At 42.6% G+C, this 15,112-nt stretch overlaps 2 protein-coding genes across 2 annotated transcripts; one reads left to right on the top strand and one right to left on the bottom strand.

Annotated features, from left to right (window-relative positions):
• Window positions 1–1,136: 1,136 nt before the first annotated feature.
• Window positions 1,137–2,885, top strand: NCLPP7 (nuclear-encoded CLP protease P7). The gene is made up of 2 exons (XM_086495177.1): window positions 1,137–1,292; window positions 1,877–2,885. Exon 2 carries the CDS (start codon window positions 1,928–1,930, stop codon window positions 2,666–2,668), a length of 741 nt encoding a protein of 246 aa, XP_086351303.1. The 5' UTR covers window positions 1,137–1,292; window positions 1,877–1,927; the 3' UTR covers window positions 2,669–2,885.
• Window positions 2,886–6,848: 3,963 nt separating this feature from the next.
• Window positions 6,849–9,852, bottom strand: LOC147429574 (soluble inorganic pyrophosphatase 6, chloroplastic-like). The gene is made up of 6 exons (XM_086495838.1): window positions 9,559–9,852; window positions 9,236–9,396; window positions 8,912–9,012; window positions 7,972–8,153; window positions 7,786–7,884; window positions 6,849–7,035 (listed from the first exon to the last, which is right to left on the bottom strand). The coding sequence occupies exons 1-6, from the start codon at window positions 9,802–9,804 to the stop codon at window positions 6,943–6,945; spliced, it is 882 nt and encodes a 293-aa protein (XP_086351964.1). The 5' UTR covers window positions 9,805–9,852; the 3' UTR covers window positions 6,849–6,942.
• Between the last annotated feature and the right edge of the window lie 5,260 nt (window positions 9,853–15,112).

Below are 15,112 nucleotides of genomic sequence, written 5' to 3'. Positions count from 1 at the left end.
ACAAGAAACTGACTACTTATATAGTAGATGCTCGTAATTAGATGTACCTCTCAAGGATTGCATGTGCCTCATCCCAAGCGTCAAGGGGCAACTCTCCAAAGGTCAAGAGTGGCTCCATAAAGTGTGGAAAAGCCGTGATGACTAGGATGGAAATTTGGACTCTTGTGCAACTCATCTGCCACAAGTGATAAGCCATGTGTCCTCACATGCTTGCTTGATTATTGGACTGCTTTACTGTACAAGAGACGGTTCTCACACAAGGTGTCGGCGTTACGCCAAAGGCCACAAACCCAACACAAATAGCCTTAGAAGCTACCTCAGCCCAATAACAATGAGACATATTCTTTTCATTCATCATTTCCCTTGCAACTTCTACAATGGGCATGTTCTTTTGCTAAATAACATCATTTTTCTACAAAGTATACCTGCATGAAGATTGACCCTTTGAATTCCAATTTTTCTCAAGAAAGTACTAAACTCATTGGAGAGTACTCTCCCCCTCCATCTAACTTCAGGCACTACACATAATTTTCTATATGTTTTTCAGTCATAGCCTTAAAGGTTTGTTCTCCTTCATGAAATACTTCCATACCGTGTATGAACATCAATGAAGGTAGCATAAAAACTACATCCACGTATAGATACAATCTTTGCAAAACTTTATACATCAAAATGCAGTATCTCCAAACATTTTTGCTTACATGCTTTTCATGAAGAGCTCACGCTTTTGCCTACTTTCCAAATTGACAAGCCTCATAAACCTTATGTATTTCAACCATCTTAAACACCGGCAAACCTATCACAAGCTCTTGACTCTGCATAGTTTTCAGCCTTTGCACATTTGCATGTTCAATACACTTATGTCAAATGTCAATATCTGTAACAACTCTTGACCCTTGTTCAACGATGATAGCTTTCATCTCTGGTACGTTTACGCCCACCTTTTTGCCTTGTGCAATGAGCTTTCCATTCTTTTTGTATTCATTTACATGAAAGCCATCAGACTTGAGCCTGACTTGGAGACCCTGCTTAACTATTTGCCCACACTAAGTTCTTTGTAATGTTGGGCACGTGCAACAGTTGAACTAAATACTTACTTTACCTTGCCATGTTGACAAACGGCACATTTTTTGTCCGCGCAGTAGAATGGGGTGTATCGTCTCTAATTTTAAGACTGTCCAACGTATAGAATTGCTAGACATACGCGAATCGATCTCAGAACGTCATCCCAGTTCTACGCGTGCTCGAGCGATGGGGAAGACAAGTACGTGCTGCAGTCAGCCCCTCTTCAGGTTTCACTTCTGCTCTTCTCCTTCTTTCCTGGGTTTTCTCTCTGTGGTGGGCAGCATAGCATGCGCTTTGCGGGCTTGATCGGGGGTACTCATGAAAAACCGACACCAAACCTAGCCGCGCAGAGACGCAGCGATGGCACAAAACAGACTCTCTTTAATTCTCTGTTGTGCATTTTGAAAGCTAGCTATCTCTGTTGGACCTAAGTATAGTGCATGAGAAATGTTTCGAATGGAGCGCCTGCTTTACTTTGGCAAACAAAGTAAACAGCTCCAATTCAGCGTGCTTTGCCTTGCATTTTCTTGGCGCTGCCGGACATCGTTTGCTTCATTTCCTTGGTCATTTCTGTCGGAATGTGTTGTGTATTTTTCCCTCAACTCAGTGCCCTTCATTTGGGCTCTTGTCTATGTCAGAATGCAATCATACATGCAATGGAGCTTATGCTTCATGCTGGTTGTATGATTGTCAGGTTCTTTGTTTTTTGCAAATGCCACGTTGAAGCCCCAATTAGTCACTTAAAATCGATTACGACAATATACAGAGAAGTCTTCGGCAACTTTTAATGTTTATGATGCCATCTTTGCAGCTGTTTCAGCTCTTGATCGACTCGAGTAGAAGCTCATCATCACAAGAAAGTATGAAGACATCAAGGCTTACCTCATTGTGGCGGCAAGTTAGCAACGGCCCTTTGTCCAATTCTCTTCCCTCAGCAGGTACAAATCAACATATCAGAAGAAGCTTTGGGTTGATTCCTATTGTGATTGAGCATTCGCCACGCGGGGAAAGAGCCTACGACATCTTCTCCCGCCTTTTGAAAGAGCGTATTGTTTGCATAAATGGGCCCATCGTAGATGATACATCTTCTTTGATTGTGGCGCAGCTACTCTATCTAGAGTCCGAAAACCCACAAAAGCCAATTCAGTTGTACATCAACTCTCCAGGGGGGGTTGTAACAGCAGGTCTTGCAATTTACGACACCATGCAGTATATAAGAAGCCCTGTAAGCACGTTGTGTGTAGGCCAAGCTGCATCAATGGCTTCCCTTTTGCTTGCTGCCGGAGCACCAGGTGAGAGGCGCTCTTTACCAAATGCTCGTGTTATGATACATCAGCCCTCTGGAGGAGCAAGTGGGCAAGCAAGTGACATTGCCATTCATGCACGTGAGATTTTGGATATGCGGTCGCGTCTGAATAAGTTGTATGTGAAGCATACAGGGGCAAGCCTTGATTTGATAGAGCAAAGCATGGAGAGAGACAAGTTTTTGTCGCCAGACGAAGCGAAGGAGTTTGGGCTGATTGACGAAGTCATTGCGAGGAGGCCCGATTCTCTCGTGTCAGATGCAGTACAACCAGAGAAGAAGAGTGAAAAACCAACTTGAATTTTGGATGAAAGAAGATGAGAATGTGCTACCTCAGCGTAGAGGAGCAAATATTGTTCTTCAGGCTTGCTATTTTTTGTGATCAAGTCTACTTTTGGTGATTTTTTTTTAAAACAAATATGTCAGGATTTTGAAAAATTAGAGGACATTTTTTGGTTACTATCTTATTGGTAATCAAGCATCTTAATTGGTCATCATTATGTATGGTCTTCTTACAGATTTGGTCTATTTTCCTTGTGTTATGCATGAAGTTTGGGGATACTATCTAGTATGCTCATGCGGTGCCCAGTTTTGGCAATTATGGGGACCTTTTGTGTGTCTACCTTCAAGCTTTTTCTCTTTGAAGGGTTGCTCAAATTGTTGAATGCTTTTGCCTTGAGAAGAAATTAGAAGAGAGTTTGTTGAATGTACAGGCAAAGAAGTTTTCACGAATCTTTAAATTGGTGGATGCTCGTGGTGCTGTATGCATCTCTTTCAGAGTCTATTCAAATAAACGTTTCAATGATGTGAGATGGGAAGATGGTTGTTCTTAACGCTTTTCGTTCTTCGATCCTCACTGTTTCTCGCGGGGTGTACTTAATAAGATACCATCTATATCACGTTTGTTGAAATGGTATTAAAAAATCCCTTGTGGTCAAGGTATAAAATGATTCCTTTTTCTTGTTAAATTATCATGTTTTTTTTTGTATTTTCAAATAAAAATCCACCCCTGCATTTGAATGTACTCGTACATTAACATTTTTTGAGGTGCACCCCTTCGGCATGTCTTTAGCTCAAAAATAGCGACTTTTCCCAAGACATTTAACGCTCTTTCAAGCCTTGAAAATACCAGCATGCACTTTGTCTGTTCAATTTCTTGAAATGCATGCCATGTACTTGGTGTTGCAATCAGGTAACTTGGTATCCAAGACCGAATGAACAAATGATGTCTGAGAATAACGAGCCAATTTTGGATTGTATTAGTGTCTTCCAACTTCAAGAACTAGTTCCGTGCCATAATATCTAAGAGCCAAGGCCCCCAATGGACTAGAAGCATTAGTGGCACTAACTAGGTGAGATGTCACAATAGCCTACATAAGAGGAAGAGTGCGCGTGGTCCACTATCGAACATCGCTCTTTAAAACAAATGTCAACACTCTGGCATTAGCTTACACATACATCAGACAATGCTTAGTTAATTAATGCCCTCTTATAAGTAAAAGGAAGAAATACTCCATCATTAACTTGCCCAGTGGCACTAATTGACAAGCTTTATATAACGATCCACAATTGCTCCCAAGAGTTCTGATGCTTTAGGCCATGTAGTCCCACTTAAAATTAAGCACCTTTTTCTAAGAACAACTGAAAGCTTGCACTGGCAACTCACCTTTAAAAAAAGTGGAATTAAAGCTTGAAATTTCATCCATTAGTCCTCTTAGGATGCCCTTAATACAGAAGAAAAAGTTAGACCGCCATTTTCTAGGAACATGTTCCCCAAATGTCACTAAATGAAGTTCGCCGCATTTCAATGATTTTTTTCGTATCATGTAAATACCACTAAGAAACCTGGCTCTGAACGCAAATCAAGTAGATTGGAACTCTGCCCGTTCGATATCAACTGAAGAGGGTTTTGGCTCAACATTAGTGACATGTAGAGGAGCCAATAATGAGTCATGCTCTAGTAGAGAAACACCCCCACCCCCAATTTAGACACCAAAATTCAGAATATTTTTGAAATATTGCAAATATCACTTTGTAGTTTGCTAAAAAGTGTAGCATTACTAGATCTTGACTATCTCTAATGAAAAAGTGTACCATTACTAGGTCTTGAGTATCTCTAATTCCTCAAGAACTTTAAAAATTAACTTTCCTAAAAAAGAGGATTGAGATGTAGGGAAAGGACTGCTAGTGTCCTTTCCCATGAATAATGGTGACTAGCTGGCGATCGGCGGGGAGCCAGGAGCCAGTGCTGGGAGCCATTATTCATGCGAAAGGACACTAGCAGTCCTTGCCCAACCGTCAAATGTCCAAGGCAAGGGGGGCAGATTCCGAGCATTGAAAACAACCTGGGAGCAGATTCTACGCAGCGAAAGCGATGTGGGGGCAAATTTTGCACAACGAAAAGAGGCGTTCAAAAATTACAAACGCCAAGATTGGCTTACAACAAGATTTATTCCCTCTCCTGATGTGTCACTCATCCATGGCTTTCGGCATAGATATTATATGATTTAATTGCCACTGAACCCCTCGACTTTGACAAAGTGTTGCTTCGCTTTTTCATTCGGGATTTAGCATATTTTTCACATTCCTCAACCATATTTGCAAGGAATGCAGAGTTAAGCTACACTCAGCAGTTTTCTATTTCTCAAACTAAAAAGCTGCTGCAGCAACCCAAGCTTGGCTCTTTCCTCCAAAATACTGCCTTCGGAAACTAATTCTGCCAATTTTGGCCACTCTTTCCTCCAAAATACTGCCTTCGGAAACTAATTCTGCCAATTTTGGCAGAGTTGGCCTAGCTAAGGCAACGTTACCATTGCATGACAAAGAGACATTGAGATAAGAAAACAGTGCCCTCTTGGTGGTTGATCTGGGGGCTCCTGGCCTCTGCACAGAGCAGCCTGCAGGCTCTGTGGCTGGCAGGGAGGAGTCACTGAAGGCTTGCGGACAGGGGACTTCCTGGAGTGGCAGCTTCGACTGCCCACTCTCTCCGGTGGTATTTGGGGCTCGGGGTGTGCATATTTTTGCTTACAGGGCTTGGCGGCTGCCCTCCATCCTTTGGATGGGAACCTGCTCGCCCGGCCCATGTTGATTCTCATTATGTGGTACTGCTGTCAATGCTCAGTCATAGGTGTTGCTGGTGGATTTTGGTTGGCACGTCTCTCTGGTTCGGCTGAGGTGGTTACCATGTGGACAGTTGGTTCCCGATGGGGGAGGGGGGGGGGGGGGGGGGGGGGGGGGGGGGGGGGGTGGTGATGATGATAGAGGTCACAGCTTTGGTGGAAGGGGGTTCTTCTCATAAGGCAGGTTGATCCTCTCAACTTGTCTTGTCATGTCGTCTCGGCTTCTTTTTGAAGGTACATCTTCTGATGACAAATTTTGTAGCTAAGGTTTGGTGTTTGATTCCTGGAGGCAATGAGTTGTCTGGTGGCAATGGCCGCTCACTGGTGGCAACTCGGGTAATCCTGGTGATGGGGACCTTGGACCCCACCCTTTCAATGTTAATTTTTGCAAATGCTTTAGCTGTCAGGGATGGCCTCCACTGTCCGGCTAGTGTTATGGGAGTGTTCGGGATTGTTTTAGTTTTGATTACGTTTTGTTTTAGTCTCAGTTTCATGATGCTAGGTCTGTCTTTTGCCAGGTCTCATTTGGAGGTCTTTGTTGTGTCTATTTGGAAGCCATGGCTCAGGTGAGCTATGTATAATTTTTGGATTTAATACAACTAACAATTTGAGTTTTGACCAAAAAAAAGTCTGCCTTATATCGCACAAAACGTACCTTAGATTTTCTTTCAATAAAAGTACTAGTTGGTTGATTTTCCTTTCTAACTTATTTTGTAGAGAGAAGTGAAATACATAAGGTGTCTGTGCTCACACGAACAACGCTTCTTCATAAGAGACTAAGGCTGCTTACAGACCACCCACCCAAGCTTGGGCATGCAGACGTGGACTGGTACCACCCAACCCAAAACTATAGGCAGCATAGAATGGGCCATAGACAAGCTAGGGTAGCCACTACCCCCTGCCCAAGCTCAGGCGGGGATCGAGTTGCTGCACTTTTGGTGCGTAACGAATGTCCGCACTCCGTGTGTATCCAACCTAAAACCATTATTTCTGACTTTTGAATGTGCGACTGATATTATCTATACATACCCATACATCCCTCAAGCTTTGAATGAACTGTTGCTGAATCAAGAAGCTGAGCACAAATGTTTATTGGATTAAACCCATAATACCGTGAGCTACAAAAGTGTCAATGGAAAAACGAACCAAATGTAATAGAAAGGATCTAGAAATTATTTAAAGAGATTGCTGGCAGGGTAGTATGCATCGACAACATGTTTATAACCATTAGCTCCATAGAAGCTTCATGAGATTTCTCCCTAAAAAAAAGCAAGCTCTGGTAGGGATGGGTTACAATAGCATTGAGGGAAGGCTTTCGCATGTCGTAGCGAAAAGAAGCTGATCCAAGCATTTGCCTAAGCACCAAGCTTGATAAGACTGGCAAGACGGCTATCCACAGTAGATGCTTTGCAAACATATAAATTATGATTGTACAACACAGTCGAAAAATAGATTTTACAGAAGAGAAAGGTCACCCGCCAGAGTGGATCTCTTTACCAAATTCCCCCAGAACTCATTTGTCTCTGAGATGACCTTCAAGGCGTAATCCTGGCACAAATTAACCAACTGAAGACGTGAGCCATTTCTCCACGTAGATGCACATCTACATGTATACACATCCACAAAGATGCCCATGCAAAGCTATGCCTGTATTCATGTGAGAGTCTATACATAGTTCAAGAGCGCATACAAATGACACAAAACATACAGACACATCAAATAATAGATCCCGGGGCAGTCGCTCTTCAAAACATTTATCATATCATGTGAGTTAACCGATGAGGATTATTAACACGCAAAACTGGTACTTTTATGTATACATTAAAGGGGGTTGGGGTTTTTTTAAATAGGCTCGCAATGTAAATATGATATAGCATGTATGTTGTATTATTCTTGATAATCTCTTTAACGCACGTGATAAAGGGAGCTATTGACTACAAATGAGCAAATCATCCCCATTGTTGGCAGCCTTTTTGATAGAGGCGACATGTAAAATGATGCTGATATCAACGTAGTAATTTCTACAGGTGGACAAATCGAACCTGACCTCGATTTCAGATGCTACATGAAAGACTTGGTCGAACAACTAATCCAAAAGCTTTTTGAGTGTAAAAAAGAAAAACATACAGGTCCATCAACAAAATGAACAAGCAAGCTTAGCAAACGCGCAATTTTACAACCTCAAAAGCACACAAGCATCTCCATAAGAGAAACACAAAAAGGCGTACACACAGAAAGGCTACAAATTACTAACTCTCTGAAACCCTAAACCTCTTACGATCCAAGATTTGAAATTACCTTGCCTGCCGCTTTATTACCGAGCCCAAACTTATTGGCAGGTTTGCCATCTGGAATTTTGTAATCTCTAAACCAATCCCGAATAGCTGTCAATGTGCCCTGTGTCAAAAAAAATAGGAGTTAGAATATTCTATTACCGATGGTAAAACGGCTTCATAGAATTCTACAACAAAATGTGCATCTTACAGGGAAGTGCTTTTCCACATCTTCAGCATCATTTACAAGGTCTGCCTTTGGATCATTGGCAGAAATCGCTATGATCTTCCAGTCTAGCTCTCCTTCATCGATCATTGCCAAGACAGCCAAGGGCTTCACTTTTAGAACTTCGCCGATTTCAGCTCTTTTCTCACCAATTTCCACCACATCCACTGTTAAAAAGACAAGGTGAAGGTTCATGTTGGCATTCTAAAACCATAAAAATGAAAAATAGAGCAAATCAAGTAAGGCTTCCAATCAATATAGAAAATAATTAAATTTCAAAAGTCTCCCTAACTCTCTTCTTCTCTGGGGCTTGTTTTAGAAAGCCAACAGCATCATACATTTACATTTACCCAGTACGTTCTTTCATTAAATGGACACCTTAAAAATATAAAAGACAAATGTGCATCATGGACACATTTAGACAAAAATATGCCAATTGTGATCCGCTTTACTAATGGCTCACATTAAATAAAAAACCCAGCACTAAGACTTGAGAATTGTTTAGAGAAAGAAACAAAATGCAAACAAATGAACCTAACTCCTATTTTATATCTATATCTCCAAATGGCTTCCAAAAGAATACACACATATAACATAGTGCAAGGCAACTCCAAAGGAGAAGAAAACGCTAAGATAAGGTAAACACATATGGCACCAGAGCGCTACACATCAAGCGCTCTTTATAGAGAAAGTAAAAAGTCTTGTGACTTTCTTACATCATAAGGCTTTTCATCACCTAGACCATCGCCCTTCAATTTTACATTTTAGATGTTTTGAAAGTTTTTTATTTTTCAGAAGTTGTATCGCGTACCCTCCTAGTCTAACACGGAAAAATGGTTTTCCTTCACAACACTTGAAAAGCATAAACAAAGGAACTATACACAGACATGTAAGTGTTTCAAGTTTGCAAATACACATTCCATACCTGGATCATTGTCTCCAAAAGCACCTTCAACTTCTACATTGGAATGAGAAGGATCTTCCCATGTTTGGGGAAGAAGCCCATAATTCCAATTTATGTTAAACCTTGATTCAAAAAACTTGAAAGCAATTAATGCCAAAGAAGCCATCATGCATGCACACACATAAATGCATTTATAGCATATTGTTATATGCACTACAAAGAAAAACTACACACATGTGCATTTTTAGCATGTTGTTACATGCACTAAAAAGAAAAGCTACATACACACAAACAAACACACACACACACACACACACACACACACACACACAAATCAATACTCACGGGTAAAAGCGCAGTTTCCCCTTCTTTGTATCTTGCTTGATGGGGGTGTGAGGCTCTTCAGTAGCAACCTCCATTTTGGCACTGCTCTCTTTTGGAATCTCAACAACAAAATGGAGCAACCCATTGCCGGCATGCAAAGGAATGTCATGCCAAGGTGACACCTACAAATACCAAAATATGTTGCACACAGGCACGCACATAAATGTGTGTGTGTGCATGTCTGTCTGTGTGTGGTGGGTTGGGATGCGGGTATGCGCATATTGTGTGTGCACGTGTACGAGAGAGAGAGAGAGAGAGAGAGAGAGAGAGAGAGAGAGAGAGACCTTCTTGCCTGTGGAATCGAAGAAGAAGACGCGATACTCGAAGCTTTCAGGCTTTCCTTCTTCTTGAACAACGTAAGAGGGCGTCTGCAGAGCAGTAACCTGCGATCGAGAGGAGACGAGGGAGCTGCAACGAAGGGAGAAGAGGGGGACGGAGAAACGGCTCTCTGCTCTTAAGGATGAAATGGGGCTGCAACGAAGAAGAGAATGCGACGGGACATGCAAGAGAGCCCGAGCTGCCATAGCCATTTGAAATGTGGCCTAAATGCAGTGTTCCGAGAAAATAATTTTCCTAACCAAACACAATCTCTCTTTGCTTTCTGGCTCACTTAAAAAGACCTCGTTTAAGAGTTTGAGGTTCCATCACGTGGAGTGTTGACTCCATGAAATTACCAAAATACCCTTGTAATTTGTCGAAATTCCCGAAATACTCCTCAATTTTTAATGAAATTACCAGAATACCCATGTAATTTGCGAAAATATGCTGACAAATATCAAAGATTCCTAATGTACCCCTCATATTTTGACCAAAAATTCCCAAAATGCCCTTCAATTTCTCCAAAATTCTCAACATGTCCCTCGTTAACCTCGCAAACATTTCTAAAGACAATTTTTTTGCCATCTTCATATGAATAATGGTTCTCTCTCAAGACTGGTTCTCCCTCAATAGGTGATGATAGGATTTGAACTTTCAATGGTATTGTGGGCACATGAGATGAAATTGTTCATCATTTTTAGACGTAGTTGCCTCTATTTGTGAGCTCATTGGTGAATAATTTTGTTTAAAACACTGTAAGATATAACTCCATTGTCATAAAGGTTACACTATGCAAATTTTGAGGCAAACGCATTCCAAAATGATACAAGGGTATATTGGAAATTTTTGAAATTTGAAGGGTATTTTGGGAATTTTCACAAATTACACTAGTATTTAGGTCGTTTTCTCTTTTTTTAATATTTCAATTCATAAAAGAGTCTTTACATTTAAGGACCTCAATCTATTTGAAATAATTGTTTTATTATTTCTTATGCTTATTAGCTCTATCTTTGTTTATAAGAGCATTAAAATATTCTTTTGTTTTAATTTGTCAATGAGGTATTTTATTTTATGTTCTTTTCGTTTTATTTTATTTTTAAAAATCAATGTGCATCTTTCACTTTGTTGTTTAAGTGGGGATCTTCGTAACACATAAGGCACTTGTGAATATACGCGTATAATGGGCATGTGATTGTAAACCTACTCCCCATAACTCTCATCCACCCTCAACTTCAGCAACCCTTCGTGACTCCTCACGTTGTTCATAGAGGCAATCTTGCAATATTACACTTGGTTTACAAGCAAATTGATGCTTAGGTCGCATTCAAAATCACCAACTCAGTGAGATCGAACTCGTCACCATAACCAACTCAGCGAAATCAACCTACAACAGGACACTCTGAGCTAGGATAGTCCACCGTGACAATGTTGTTGTCCGTTGTGTGAGCCATGTATATTAAAGAAAACATGTTGATGTCGCCTCCTCCCTGGTGCAGCCCGCTTGGCCATGTGCCTCCCTCACTGGACCTTCCACTTTCCTCTCATGTGTTAACTGACTGCTTGGCACGGTAGGTGGCACCTCTTTTGCCTTTTCAACTTCATCCAGAGTGGGGATCTCGTGATATTCACCCCATTCCTCAAATCATGAGCATAAACTATATATATACTTCTTCACCTTGATTATGTAATAGGGATTTAGAGAATGCTACAAAGAGAGTTGCACCACTTGTCGGCATGTCATTAGCTTGCTACTGAAGATAAAGAAAGAAACAGTGTTGGGCTAAAAGTAGGAAAAAAGAACGCCAAAATCTTAGGAAAAATGTGGACTCTCCTTGGGCCATATAGGATTAAGGTTAATTAGGCTCCAGCCAATAGGAAGAGAGCAATGTATATAAGTCTAGAACCTAAGAAAGTAGAGAGAATAATAGGGTTGTCCACTCATTTATTGCTTTGTATCCTAGAGGGAGGTGGATGGGTAAAAGAGGGAGGGGGAAAAAGGGAGGGGGGGAGTGGTGGGTCCACAGATACGTTTTTGCAAAAACCCTAAAATTTCAAATTTTAAAAAAAAATTCAAAATATTCCATCCAAAACTCCCCCCAAACCTACCCTATGATCAAAAAGTCATTTTCTCACTCTAGAACCTTTTTTCCAACACTCCCTTCCTCCATAGCCCCTTTCCATAACACAAAGTTCTCACTCTCTCTCTAAACTCTTACACCTTCCTCTTTCTTCAAGCTCTCCATTGCAACTTTAAGCTCCCACTCTCTCTCTAAACTGTCTCCCTCCTCCTTCCTCAAGCTCTCCATTGCAACTTTAAGCTCCCACTCTCTCTCTAAACTCTGTCTCCCTCCTCCTTCCTCAAGCTCTCCATTGCAACTGTAAGCTCCCACTCTCTCTCTAAACTGTCTCCCTCCTCCTTCCCCAAGCTCTCCATTGCAATTTCAAGCTCCCACTAGCATCCATGGAAAACAATGGTCAAAATAGATGCCCCAAACCCATCATTCAAAGTATGGTTCTCCACAACTCGAAGAATGAGGAGCAGCAATGGGAACCTCAAGTTTTTCAAGAAGGTGCGTGGGTCTACATGCAACCTTCCGCAATCGGTCCCCATCATGTTCGTGAAAGAACAAACGTTGATCTCCATTGGAAGGGAAGACTAATAGGCTTCAAGCAAGTAAGAGACAAGGGTACGGTGGCAATCGTTCAACATGTTTTCATGTTTGGACACATACGTCTACGAGGGATCACCAACCCAAGGGATTTTCCTTGTAATTGTATGTCCCTTGCATTTCAATGGTTTTGGTGGTAACAAAAAAATGGACTTTTTACATCTCACGGACTGTTTTGTTTCTATGTAGATGTTTTCCCTTCTAGCCTTGTGGAGGATCAACCACTCTCGTGCCTTTTAGGCACATTTACGGCCATGCATGCAAGTCTTGGGGATATGCTCTTCTCCAACACAACTTCATCAAACCTTGCACGACAAAGGGTGTTCTTCTACTGTCAAGACACGGGTCCTACGGGCAGGGCCCTACCCTAAGGGGGGGCCACGGACCCCGGCCACGGGCCAGCTAGCAGTGTGGACAGGGGATCCTAGGGCTAAGAGCCTATAAGTATGGGCGGTTGGGTGGAGGATCCAGGTCTCTAGCTCCTAGGGTTCTTATATTGGTATCAGAGCTCAGGGGAGGGGAGAGCTATGGAGGAGGAGGAAGGTCTCTCTCTCAGATTCGGTATAAGGCATGGCCTCTCTCTCGCTTGGGAGTCTTCTCTCTCTCCCTCGTTTTCAGCGAAAAGGCGTGCATGATATTGCAACTCTCTCGGCAAGACGTTCATGGCAAGCTGAAGTCATGGGCAGAAAACCTAAGGTGATGCAGTGTGGGCATGGTCCCTTGATTCGAAGCACGAAGTATTAGACAGTGGAGAAGATGAGGAGGGCCGTGGGAATGGCTGCCTGCGCACAAGGAGCCACTGGCAGACCTGCACGTAGGAGGCATGGGACAAGTCGCTTGGACACGCCATGTCATCCTCTACTTGGGGGCCCGCAGAACCGCCCAGCCACGCCAACCTTTGCCCACAGACGTCACCAACTCAGCGCCAAGTACCATCCACCATGGCAGACCTGCACGGAATCGAGGAGGAGGGTGCAAATCGACCAGTGCCGAATGATGAGGTCTGGGGCTCGGCTTGATCGCAGCGGCCTGCTAGGCAATCCTCGTCATGGGACGAAGGCATGGGGAGCGATATGGCCAGTGGTTCGGGGTGATCTTCCTGCGCAGCAAACGGAGAACTCCATCGCTGCAGACATGCATATTTTTTATTAAAAAAAACAAAAAAAAATTTTAGGTTTTTGCTTTGCAGGGAGGTTTCCCACAGGACTGTCGCATGCATCAACATGCATAAGCATGCAAGGGCCCCGCACTGGGCTCATAATCAGATGAACAATGCCCGCTCCTCACTCTCGGGTAGGCAATCGGATTTCAGCATAGAGAATTCCAAGGCAAAATTTTACCGGCCATGAAGGCTTGTTGTCTACAGTTCAACATTATGTAACGGCATGGCCTTGGTCTCGGCTCTCTTTGCGATGACAACAGCTTGCAGGTGTGTTCCGAAAGTGCCACTCTACGTGATCATACACCGCGTCAGATGTTGCTAACATGGCCATCCAGAATTCGACAACATGGTTCCACCGCTCGAAGAGGAAATTCTGCTCGGACATGGTTCCGCCGGCAATGTTAGATCCTACAGTTCAGGCAAGGCTTGTGCACTATTGGTACAGGCAAGGCCTGTGAATGTGATCCAATGCGTTTTCTAAAGTAATTGGCAATGACTGCATGCCAAGCGCAGGGTGAAACTCACGGTTACTTTTCCTTTACCTGTCTCACGTATGACAACGTTGGACCTCGGTATGAATTACGACTGGCCAAATTAGGCCAACATCATCACATGATTGCGACACACGGCTTTGAATACAAGACCAGAAACAAGGTAACCTCTTTCAATTTTGTTTTAATCAAGTTGATTACCCTCATGGTTTATGCAGGGTGGCAACGTTGCCTAGTAGTAATGGTCACTAAGCCTATGACTGCTATTGCCATTAGCAAGACTCCGTGCAAGGGTGCTCATGAGCACAGCTGGTGTAGTCCAATGTTGGGTTACTGCTTTCGTACTATTTGCAGTTTCCCCTCAGTAACACGTTCAATTTCGGGTGAACAAGCTTGGTCGGCAGGAGTTCTTAATGCGGGCTGTCAATTGCTTATGAAGCATTTGACCTCGATGGAACATGCATCATCTCTATTGCATATATCTAACATACATCAAAGGAGACATGCATGGCCTCTTACTGGACTTGAAAAAGGAAGCAAGTTCCTTGGCATGGACGACTCTTTGTCACAGTTTTTACACGCTAACGGAGGAGGATTAACACACAGTATTGACGGAGGAACCTTGATTCCAACTCGTTCGATTCTTACGACGGCCACTTCATCGGTAGGTGTACTTCATAAGGTACGCAGTTGGTACTGTTTATTGCACATGGCGTGATAACTATGGTATGCAATGGGCGTCTAAGATAATCATGAAACTCATTCATCAACTCAAGTATGTACGAGATCAAGGTCGAGTCTCTTTAGTATTTATACATCTTGCATTGAGGCTGGCCACGTTTGGCATATGCTACGAGCATACAAACTTGGGAAGGCTTTCGCAAACTGTTTACATATTATTTCATTTCGTATACAACGGATGTATATGATACAAGAGGGCGTATACCCATATGCGACAAGTTTCTCTCGCACGGCAGATTTGGCTATGCGCCATCTTCACGCGAGCTTTCCCTTTGGAATCTCATGACAATTGGTTGCAGCAACAACTACCAGGTTAGCCAAGTTAAGTTCTTCTTATTTTTTCCATGTTTACACTTTGCTTCGCAATGACTGTCATTGTGTACAACAACGTGCTTTGGCAATTATCTATGAAGCAAGGCTTCTCCCTTGTGCCAAGGTACTGCCCAATGACTTGGAG

This window comes from Adiantum capillus-veneris, chromosome 22, assembly GCF_014529385.1.
Source record: "Adiantum capillus-veneris isolate H3 chromosome 22, ASM1452938v2, whole genome shotgun sequence".
In the NCBI taxonomy this organism is placed as follows: Eukaryota; Viridiplantae; Streptophyta; class Polypodiopsida; order Polypodiales; family Pteridaceae; genus Adiantum; species Adiantum capillus-veneris.
Note: the sequence above shows the minus strand (reverse complement) of the source record. Positions and strands in the feature narration are given on the sequence as shown.

Excerpts from the sequence above, each read along its gene's own strand:
- NCLPP7 (XM_086495177.1), top strand. The coding sequence starts at position 1,928 with ATGAAGACATCAAGGCTTACCTCATTGTGGCGGCAAGTTAGCAACGGC.
- LOC147429574 (XM_086495838.1), bottom strand. The coding sequence starts at position 9,804 with ATGGCTATGGCAGCTCGGGCTCTCTTGCATGTCCCGTCGCATTCTCTT. Across the intron at positions 9,397-9,558 it reads TCGATTCCACAGGCAAGAAG|GTGTCACCTTGGCATGACAT; the intron begins GTCTCTCTCTCT and ends TGGTATTTGTAG. Across the intron at positions 9,013-9,235 it reads GGGAAACTGCGCTTTTACCC|GTTTAACATAAATTGGAATT; the intron begins GTGAGTATTGAT and ends TTTTGAATCAAG.